Raw genomic sequence first — 12106 nt, 5'->3', positions numbered from 1 at the left:
TTTCGTCCTCTCAATTTCGTAAACAACACCCCCGCCACGAGGAGGCAGTGAGTAGGACTTCCCTGGCAGAGGCTGTATACACATGGCCGTGTGAGAGCATTTCGAGAGGGAGAGCGGACTCTCCCCACTCTCGGCCATACTAGGGCAGAGCGTGCAAAGCATGCTGCTCCATAGTCTCAGCTGATTCTTTGGGCGATTTAGCTGATAGACTCGGCCAGAAAGCTACCATCAGATAAGCAGCCACTAGCAGACGAATATCTGTCAGATGTCGGGGAAGTTTTGAGTGTCACCATCGGTTCAGCTTAAGATTTTAATGAAGCCATCAAGGTGGATGACTATAATGTATTAGATAACAAATAGACAAATGTAGGCGTGGTTTTAGGGAAAAAAGTACACTACGAAGAAACAAATTAAAGAGATCTGTAAAATATGTGGGTTGACTGTTTTAATTACAGAACCCCATACAGGTTTCTACATCAACACAATGCAGGGGCAAAGCTTCAGCGTTCTAGAAGATTTGATAAAGAAAAAAACAAGGTTAATGAGTGACTTAAAGGAACACCTAGGAAATTAGGGAAAACTAGTGAGACCTGACGCCAAATAGGACTGTACGGTTGAAAACAGTTTATGATACGAAAACTCACAGCCTTTCAAAACATCTCGCAAACAGGTCAGTAATTTTTCTTAATTTAAAAGTCCTTTGAAAAGGGACAAAAGGCTAGATTTAAACACGGTCTAAGCCACAAAGCAAATCGTCAATAAGCAAGCTAATTCCAGAAACAATAGTAGGAGTTAGCATTTATTCATAGCAGAGGACAAAAAGTTAATTTTGCTCCCATAAACCTGATGTTGGAAAATACACGTGAGCAGACTACATCCAGAATACATATTGCGCTACCGGAATAGGGAAAAACTCCATACTTAACGGTTTTCACATTGTAAAAGTTCTGGTCAAAATAGTCCCCAAACTATTCTGGGTGGTACGGAACAATTTTTCTCAGAATTAAAGGTATTCAATAAAAATGCTCGCCGCTTACCAAATATAATGGCGGGGCTCAAAAACGTGGTACACAGAAAACCCTGGTGTTACTACCATCTCAGAAACACAATTAACGTCAGGAGTTTATGATGGTGAAACTCAATTATTTGGTTTCTTACTTTTTTGGGGTTGGTAGTCCAAACCGTAGGGATGATAAGCTTATGTTATACATGAAAAGAACCTTGACCTTATGAGAAGTCGAGGCACTGGCGCATGATTCAGGGACATGTAAACTGATGCGCTATAGACTGAAATATAAAAGGCAAGACATTGAGTTATTTGTAGTATACCGCATTCCACAATACGTACTGGATGACTTCCCCCTACATACACTTAAGTCCTGGTCAAACAGGTGTAAAAGCTTTATAGTAAATTACTTTAATCCATCCTCCATATCACTGAGTCAAGTTGTTTTGTTGTTGCTGTAGATGAAGTTCCAAATACATGATTTGGTAGTCTCCGTAATGAAAAGCTAGATAAAATTCCATAATCTATTCACAAGTTGTTGTATGGTACACCATGATATCAGTACATCAAATACTAGTAATGAAATGTTTCCATTACATAGAATATCATCATATAATCATTAAAAGTCATTATGACTAACACAACAGAATCTTATATTTAAAAGCGTTTAATTAGTACGTTCAAATAAAGAACACAAAATGTCTCATTAAGAAAATTCCCAAGGCTTTCGTGATCTGATTTATTTGATAGGATTATTTAAATCTTCCCATTGATATTGAGGACTGTAATTGCTCAGTCTCTTTAGATAGACGTGGATCCTGCTTGGAATGCCTCCACATTGCGAATAAATGATAAGAATTTCAGACAGAGTTAGTCTCTAATTGTACAGGTTTATGTATTCGATTCGGAGCCTTACTGTTTCAATGAGAGTCATTTAAAATATTCAGTCACCCAAGATGAATTAAGTGAAGGAGGGTCTAAATCTATTACTTAAAGTTTGAAAACTGAGTTCTCTAGCCACTGATCCTAAACTTCTAGAGTTAACGCATCATCAAATTCACTTAATATGGCTGATTTTTCTATGTTGAGACTTGAAATTTTTATCACGAATTAAAAAAGTTGATAGTATTTACAGTACTGAATACGACTCTTCAGAATTAACCTGTTCAAATAGTTTATAATTCCACTCACATTACACCATATTGACTCCCATCTTTAAGGTTATTGTTTCTCAATAAATTAAATCAATCCTTTTGAGCACTTGTCGTACTCAAAATAATGACTTCTCATGATTGAATCCACAATGATTTGTTCAACCCGTTATATAGGTTGTATCATAGGCAATAAAAGTAATGAATAGGAACACTTTGAATGCATGATTTTAATACACAACAGTCAATTGGAAGATTGGATAATTTTGTATAACTTCTGAGTATTCCCCTCTTTTAATAACTTTGTAAGATGAATCGAAATTCATTTATAAAAGAATTTGAAAATATTTCATTTCCGTATTGTAAAAATGTCTTTTCTCCACTGTGAGATGTTTATACACAGAAGAATTAAATAATTTATACTTATTCATTGTCTATGAGTGTGAAATTATGTGCCATATAAGTCTGCTTCTGATAATATTGAAATTATCGACCTTGATTTCTCTAAGTTTGTTTCATTATATAAGTAGTATGATCTTACTGTGATAATCCATCCACTCGGTAAGCATTACAGGCTTCATTATTTCTGATTTTGATTGGATTTTATATCTGAACTTAAATATTACTACCATCACGTCGGGCTCATCAGTGTACATCACCAACGTAGATGATCTATGTCGAAATGATTGGAGGCCTACTTGAGTTAGACGTGAATGGTGTGACGAACCAACAAACGTCGAAGTCACACCTCGTGGTCAGCACTTTACGTGGACTACCCCCATTGACGTATCAAGGTACTATAGATACTTTGAAGACTGTACAACACGAAATATATTAGTTAAAGTAGATACAAGCGAAAGTAAGACCACTGCCGCATGGGCCAGTCCATGGCATACGATTAACTGATGCGCGTTGGTTGTCACTGACCTTGACGAGGATCGATGATTTGCTCGATATTCAATGACCCAACTGCCGGATGATTTGGCTAAGGCTTAGTGACATTTCGCTGGCCCTACAATAGTTTATTGTAGCTACAGTATATTCTTTTGAGTATCTATGTCATTTTTATGTTTCGGTTTTAATCATAATAATAATAATAATAATAATAATAATAATAATAATAATAATCAACTATTACGGTTTGTAGATATGAAATTTTTAATTAAATAATTTCTAGACATAAAAATTGATGCTGAAGGATAAAAAGTTATTTTTTTTTATTTTGAAACCAACTTGTATTCGAGATGGACTATAATAATTTTAGTTTTAATTAAAGCGGACAAAATCCTGGTCCATTTATTGGTTCAGCGTTCCAACCGCGGCTGTAAATATAAAAATAATTTTATTTTAAAGAAATTTATAGTTCAAATGAATACATAGTTTTACATCATTAATTTATAAATGATATGTGACTAGTAAAATTAAAAAAGTGATTGATCACTGGACATGGACAAACAGACACTCAGTCAGATGATTACATAATCTGTCATTCCTTTCCTAATAGTGATTTCTACCCTGATCTCATTTAGTGTAGACTGCCTAGCCTATACTCTGGTGCTCTATTTTTGGTCACGAATCGTGTTTCTGATAAAACGTGACCCAGTTTGCGTATAGCGGATCATTCGAGCATTTAGTGTCATAGTAGTATAATCTCGATCATCGGTCATATAACAGTAGCATATCTCGGCAAATAGAAAACATTTTTATCCTGCCGTTAAACCAATAAAACAATGGTATTTTGACATTGACACTGCAACTATTTGATGTTAGTAGGTTTTGGGATAATGTAACAGCTAGAGAGATGGAAGTCAAAAACAGTTAACACCATGAAGTTCATCAAAGCAGGATGAAGATGGATTTACGTATATCCATTCATACTCCGCCTGGAGTCCCTTCGGTGGCTACTGCTGGTCACGAGACCGGATAAAGGTGTAAGGTTGGGCATGGGGTTAGCTACCTCATCCCGTAGAAAACTAACTAGCTAAATGAATGCTAACCAGAAAAAATAATTCAAACCTTTTAAACTCTGCCCTGAAAGTTAGAAAGTCTTCATTTAGAAGAACTATGACGCCTCATGGTGAAAGCTGAGTTCCTTCGGAAGTCACGAGGCCAATGCCCTTTCTGACAACTAGAAAAACCATTTATTTAGGTACATGGGGTGCTCCTACAATGTGGGAGACCGAGAGAGTCTTCCAAATTGCTGCAGAAATGAGGAGATACAACTTGGAGGTACTTGGGATCAGTGAAACACATTGGACGTAAGTTGGACTACAACGACTAGCTTCAGTGGAGCTTCTGTTATACTCTGGCCATGATGAAGAAAATGTCCCACATACACAAGGAGTTGCATTGATGCTATCCAAACAAGCACAAAATGCACTTGTAGGATGGGAATCTCATGGACCAAGGATCATCAAAGCCTCCTTGAAAACAAAGAAATAGGGCATTTCAATGAACGTCATCCAATGCTATGCGCCTACCAACGACTACAATGAAGAAGCTAAAGATCAATTCTACAATAGGCTGCAGTCAATCTTCGAGAAGTGCCCAACAAAGAACTTGACCATTCTGATGGGCGACTTAAATGCCAAGGTTGGAACGGACAACACTGGATATGAAGAAACCATGGGACGACACGGACTGGGAGAAAGAAACGAAAACGGTGAGAGATTTGCAAATCTATGTGCCTTCAATAACCTGGTCGTAGGCGGCACCATATTCCCACATAAACGCATACACAAAACCACATGGACTTCACCGGATCACTCTGCACAAAACCAAATCGACCATATCTGCATCAACAAAAAGTTCAGGAGGACAATGGATGATTTGAGAACCAAGAGATGAGCTGATATAGAATCAGATCATCACTTGCTGGTCGCCAAGATGAAATTGAAACTCAAAAAGCACTGGACAACGGGGCGGACAACATCAAAAAATTTTAATATGGCCTGACTTCAGGATACTGACAAACTCAACAAATTCAAGATAGCCCTCAGCAATAGATTCCAGGCCTTTAATGATCTACTCAATGGAGAAGGAACTACTGTGGAGAGTAACTGTAAAAGGATAAAAGAGGCAATCACTTCAACATGTCATGAGGTTCTGGGTCAAAAGAAGGATCACTACAAGGAATGGATACACTGGATAAGATTCAAGAAAGGAAGAATAAGAAGGCAGCAATCAATACCAGCCGAACAAGAGCAGAAAAAGCCAGAGCACAAGCTGATTTCACAGAAGTAAACAGGCAAGTGAAGATTAAGCAATGACTGTGGAAAATGCTGCAAGAGAAGAGAACGTGAAACAACTGCATGACAACAAAGAAACTCTCTGGAAATCACCGTAAACCAGAACGACCAGTGAAAAGCAAGGAAGGCAAGGTAATCACCAACATTGAAGAACAACGAAACAGGTGGGTAGAAAACTTCAAAGAACTCTTGAATCGACCAGCTCCACTGAACCCACCCAACATCGAAGCAGCACCTACGGACCTCCCAATCAATGTTGGCTCACCAACAATTGAAGAAATCAGCATGGCTATCAGACAAATCAAGAGTGGCAAAGCAGCAGGACCGGACAACATCCCAGCAGAGGCACTAAAAGCAGACGTAGCGGCAACTGCAAGGATACTCCACATTCTCTTCAATAAGATTTGGGACGGGGAACAAGTACCAACAGACTGGAAAGAAGGACTTCTGATCAAAATACCGAGGAATTGTGATAACTACAGGGGTATCACTCTTCTCTCAATACTAAGAAAAGTCTTCAACAGGGTGTTGTTAAACAGAATGAAGGGCTCCGTAGACGCCCAACTTTGAAACCAACGAGCTGAATTCCATAAGGATTGACCGTGTACAGACCAACACTACGGATCCTTGTGATATAATCAATCGAATGGAATTCATCAATCTACATCGACTTCGTTAACTATGAGAAAGTATTTGACTGCGTGGACAGGACAACACAATGGAAACTTCTTCGACATTACGGCATGCCTCATAAAATAGTCAATATCATACAGAATTTATATGATGGATTACACTGCAAAATCGTGCATGGTGGACATCTCACAGAGTCGTTCGAAGTAAAGAACGGTGTCAGTCAAGCTTGTTTACTCTCACCCTTTATCTTTCTCTTGGTGATCGACTGGATCATGAAGACGTCAACATCTGAAGGGAAACGCGGAATACAGCGAACATCTAGGATGCAGCTGGACGATCTAGACTTCGCAGATGATCTGGCCCTCCTATCGCAATCGCAACAACAACTGCAGGAGAAAACGACCAGTGTAGCAGCAGACTCAGCAGCAGTAGGTCTCAGTATACACAAAGGGAAAATCAAGATTCGCCGATACAACACAGCATACACCAATCCAATCACAAATGACGGAGAAGATTTGGAGGATGTAAAAACCTTTACATATTTGGGCAGCATCATTGACGAACATGGTGGATCTGATGCAGATGTGAAAGCGCGGATCGGCAAAGCAAGAGCAGCATATTTACAACTGAGGAACATCTGAAACTCAAAACAACTGTCAACCAACACCAAGATCAGGGTTTTCAATACAAATGTCAAGACAGTTCTACTGTATGGGGCGGAAACCTGGAGAACTATGAGAGCCATCATCCAGAAGATAGAAGTATTTATTTACAGCTGTCTACGCGAAATACATTGAATGCGTTGGCCAGACACTATTAGCAGCAACCTACTGTGAAAGAGAACAAACCAGATCCCAGTGAAGGAAGAAATCAGGAAAGGAGTGCTGGAATTGGACGGGACACATATTGAGGAAAGCACCCGACTGCGTCACAAGACAAGCCCTCACCTGGAATCCCCAAGGCCAAAGAAAAAGAGGAAGACCAGAAAACACATTACGCCGAGAAATGGAGATAGGCATGATAAAAATGAACAAGAATTGGATGGAACTAGAAAAGAAGGCCGAGGACAGAGTGGGTTGGAGAATGCTGGTCGGCGTTCTATGCTCTACTGGAAGTAACAGGCGTAAGTAAGTAATTGTTCATAATTAAAGTTGATTCACGCACTCTGCTCCTTGTTTTCAATACCCTATTAGTTTTCACATCATGCCATGTTGGAAGTCAATAATGATACTTTTCCATACAAAAGCTAATTACCTCGTAAAATTCGATTAATCCACTGAACTAAACTGAAAACAATAACATAACATTGAACTGTCATATATTACTGTCATGTGAGTGTAATTAGTAGTATAGGTGTTTATTTCTTTAAGTTTAATCTGATGATGACATTATTAGACTAAATGATTTGACATTAAATTTCTTTTGTTTTGTTTTGTTATTGAAGAGCTAGAATGTATAAGCTTGATTGCGTTAAATTGATTAAAAAAATAATGCTGATCTTGATCAATATGCTTTCGATAGTTTAACAAAATATTTGAATATGTGTTAGACTAATCATCATTGATAAACATGAAAAGAACTCATTACACTAATCATTTAATACTTAATTACAATGAACTTATTATTGCATAAATTAGAATCTGTATTTACATTCATCCTACACACTAATCAAATACTATTGAACTTGTGACTAAATACATTATACACACCAAAGATTGTTTTATTAAAAGTTCTAATAAGTTTACGAATGTAACATGGAATGTAACATGGAAGATGGATAGTGGCTAACAGTGTAATCCAGGACGCGCGTTTCGTCCTATTTAGGACTCGTCAATATCGAGGCAATACGCACAGTATGCACATATGCCAATAAGAGACTGATTAATTTCAGTCCTAAACATCAATGGAAAGATTCAAGTAAACAACGATACCAAATGAATCTTATGTATTTTATTTATATTGATTTATGAAAAATTACATTAGGTTTATAAATATTAGAATTAGTTTAGTTCATATAGTTTCAAACTATAAATTTAGTGAGCATTAATAATCTGTAGGTAAGGCTGTTAGGGATGCTGAGGAATATACCAATCATTATCATGTTAAGTTTAATGATGTTCTTGGACTCTAAATGGGCATTTCTTATTGGCCATTATTTATTTCGCTCGTTAAATATTGTACAGATGTTGTTTTCTATTTTTATGGTACGATGTCGTCTGTTTGGTTGGTATATAAACAGAGTATGTTTGAAATATAACGATTCATAACTCAGAGGCTGTGACTTGCGTTCTAGACTCAACTGGCTGCGCTAGACAGGGAAGCGGGACCAATCAGAACCCTAGGCCGTTCATTACGTGTTTTACGTGTCACCGAATCGATCGATAAATACGCTGCGCATCTAATCTGCAGTCGACACGTTACAACAAAGACAACTATCAGTAATTATTTGTAATATATACATGTATAATTTACCACATTCTTCAATCAACATCGTATAACATGCTTAGTTTTGAACAGATTTATTGTGTAATTTATTGAAAGTGATCATATTCTGTAATCTCAGCACTTAGTTTGACTACAGATATTTGTTTTAGTCTAATCTAATAAAGCCCCCAAATGCCCTGGTATGGCCGAGAGTGGGGAGAGTCCGCTCTCCCTCTCGAAATACTCTCACACGGCCACGCGTATACAGCCTCTGCCAGGGAAGTCCTACTCATTGCCTTCTCGTGGCGGGGGTGCTGTTTACGAAATTGAGAGGACGAAAAGCGAATCTCCGGCGCTTTAACCGGAACCCAAACCAATGGTGCACGTGGGCTCCAGTATCCTGAGGGAACAAATGGTGTATGAACCAATTGTTGGTCACCGGCTTCCATGGGATTGCATCTCCTCACGATGCTCCACTGCCTTGTGGACCAGACCTTCAGATCGAAGGCTCGGGGAGTGGCACTCTAAGAAAACCACCTGCTTCGGTTTGGGCACCCGGGCAGTATCACAGCCCTCACACATATCAAATGAGATTAGTGTGGCGCATATGTATTTGATACCTCCTTGTACCAATATCTATGTGTTAAAATAAAAAATAAAAAAAATAAATAATCTAATAAAGCAGATAATAGTGGTTACTTGATTTGAAAACTTTTTAATAATACAGAGTGTTGACCTGAAGGCTTACCCAGATGTAATTAATAAAAATTTGGTTTTCGATCGTAAGTATATGCAATTAGGAGTATGTATACAGACGTTTAAGATTTTAAACGAACTAAATTACTTTTGAAGATGTTGAACTTGTCTTAGTCTGTACAAGATTGTTTAAAGTATGTAAAAATGTCCTAGGCAGTGAACATTACAGTCTCATTTTATGGACAGATTAGAAAGCAAAATTGTGTGACATGAATCCTCAAAAAATCTCTGGACTGATCGAATTAGTAATTGGTTTCATCGTCTTTTCATGTAAGTAATTTCAACATATTTCCCATTAATTACTCACTAACTTACTCCTGTTGTGGAATTTGAATATTCTCAAGTAAACTCATAATACTGTGGTGTGTGCTATTTATATTTACATAAGTAGTATACAACGATGGTCAGGCATAGAATGTATACCAGTAGAAGATCGTTAAGGAAAGAACAGTAATACAAAACAATTCGTATGAAAATACATGAACAATGAAATCTGAGACAATGAATTGATATTGACAAATTAACAGTGAAGTTTGAGACGATGGATTGATATTTTGCAAATTAACTATTTACCATATGATTCTCAAATTTTAGTGAGATATTCTCTAATTTTTTACTCAAATACGTTCGATTGTCCGTACTCGTGTTCTTGCTCACTACAGCACTACTGGGAGGATTGTCCCGCTAAAATACTCAGTTAACAGGATGAAATTTATTGGAGTCAAATGGCAAAGAACAAACATCTCACTAACCTCCGCCTGTTACCCGTCGTAAAGGAGCATAGGCTGTTCACAAGTATTCTCCATCAAACCCTGTCGGGAACAAACTTTTCCTGTTCATTTCCAGCTTCTATTCATCCTTTTCATGTCCACTTCCAACTCCTGAGACAATGTGTTCTTTAGTCTTCCGCTTTTTCGTTTCCCATCAGGATTCCAAATTAACGCTTGCTCCGTGATGTAGTTTGGTGATTTACTCGATGTATGTCCTATCCACTTCCAGTTTCTCTTGTTAATTTCTTCTTCATCTGGAAGTTGGTTTTTCCTGTCCCATAGTAGGCTGTTATACGGCCAACCGACGTTGAATATGTTGCATAGACAATTGATTATAAACACTTGTACCCTTTTGGTGATGGTTGTGGTAGTTCCCCAAGTTTCAGCTGTGTACAGTAGAACTGTTTTGACTTTCGTATTGAAGATTCTCACTTTGATATTGGTTGACAATTGTTTTGAGTTCCATATGTCCTTCGACTGTAGGAATGCTGTTCTTATTTTGCCAATCCTCACCTTTCGGTGTGCATCGGATCCTCCTTGATCATCGATGATGCTGTCCATATACGGGAAAGACTTCAGATCTTTCAGAGCTTGTTCATGAAGTGTGGTTGGGTTGGTGTCTCTGTGTGATATTTGAGAACGTTACTTTCTCTTATGTATATTGAGGCCTACTGTTGGAGAGGGTTCTGTTACACTAGTTGTCATAATCTGTATTTGTTGGTGTGTATTGGATAAGAGGGCTAGGTCATCTGTGAAGTCCAAGTAGTCTAGTTGCATTCAAGCTGTCCATTGCTGTCCGTGCTTCTTTTCAGATGTCGAGTTCTTCATAATCCAGTCTGCCCTTGAATCTCAGTGATTGGCCTGCCTTCTTTGTCCTTGACCGGTCTCTTTGGTTTACTATATTTCCCTGCCAGTTTATTCGTCGTGTCATACAGTTGTCTCTTATTTCCTTCTCTTGCAGGTTTTTCCGCCGTCGTTGCTATTTCTTACACATATTTCTGCTTCTCAGCTTTATTGCTCCTCATAATTTGCTTGCTTCTTTGTATTCAGCTTGTGCTAGGACTTTTTCTGCTCTTGTTCGACTGTTGTTAATTTCCGTCTCATTGTTCTTCCTTCCTCGAATCCTGTCCAGGATATCAATGGAGATCCATTCCTCATGGTGATGCTTCTTGCGTCCCAGAACCTCCTGATATGACGAATTGAGTGCTTCTCTGATACCTTTCCAGTTGTCCTCCATAGTAGTTTCTACTTCTTTCAGTAGATCCTATACGGCTTCGAACCTGTTGTTGAAAGCTATCTTGAATTCGTTGAGTTTGTCAGCATGTCAAAGGAAGGCTGTATTGAACCTTTGTAATGCTGTTTGTCTAGTTCTTCAGTGTTTCCTTAGCTTCGGTTTCATCTTGACAACCACCAGTTAGTATTGATCTGAAGATATGTCGGTTCCTTTCCTGGTTCTCACCTCTTCCATTGATCTTCTGAATTGTTTAGTGATGCAAATATGATTTATCTGGTTCCGTGTAGTGTGATCCGGTGAGATACATGTAGCTTTGTGTATGTGTTTGTGAGGGAATATTGTACTGTCTATAACCACTTTACTGAATGCACATCAATTTGCAAATTTCTCACCATTCTCGTTCCTTTCTCTCAGTCAATCCATGTCGTCCTATGATATCTTCATATCCGGTGTTGTTCATTCTGACTTGGGCGTATATGTCTCCCATCATGATGGCCATGTTGTTTTCCTGGGCAGTTTCCCATGGTTGATTGCAGCCTCTCGTGAAACTGATCTTTATCGTCGTCTCCACTATAATTGTTGGGTGAATAACACTGCATCACATTCATTGTGATTCCCTTCTTCTTTGTTTTCAATGATGATCTGATGTTCCAGGATCCATGATATTCTCATCCTATTAGTGCATTATGTGGTTTTTTGGACAGCATCAGAGGAACTGCGTGAGTGTGTGAAGCATTTTCCTCTTTGTTATCGGAGTACAGCAGCACCTCCCAAGTACCTAGCCTTTGCTGTTCAGCTTGGGTCAGATGGGTTTCGCTGATTCCGAGTACTGCCAATTCGTATCTCCTCATTTCCGTTGCTATTTGACTAGTCCTCCCGGTCTC

At 38.4% G+C, this 12106-nt stretch overlaps 1 protein-coding gene across 3 annotated transcripts in view; it reads right to left on the bottom strand.

Annotated features, from left to right (window-relative positions):
- Positions 1–328: 328 nt before the first annotated feature.
- The window catches only part of MS3_00010864 (uncharacterized protein), a 34174-nt gene continuing 22396 nt past the window's right edge, over positions 329–12106 (bottom strand). For all 3 annotated transcript variants that reach the window (XM_051219271.1, XM_051219272.1, XM_051219273.1), the window contains 2 exons: positions 3391–3479; positions 329–508 (listed from right to left, as the gene is read on the bottom strand). In XM_051219271.1, coding sequence (XP_051065898.1) covers positions 3428–3479 — 52 coding nt within the window. In that variant the 3' untranslated portion in view covers positions 329–508; positions 3391–3427. The remainder of the gene's footprint in view (positions 509–3390; positions 3480–12106) is intronic.

Source organism: Schistosoma haematobium, chromosome 4, assembly GCF_000699445.3.
Source record: "Schistosoma haematobium chromosome 4, whole genome shotgun sequence".
Classification (NCBI taxonomy): Eukaryota; Metazoa; Platyhelminthes; class Trematoda; order Strigeidida; family Schistosomatidae; genus Schistosoma; species Schistosoma haematobium.
Note: the sequence above shows the minus strand (reverse complement) of the source record. Positions and strands in the feature narration are given on the sequence as shown.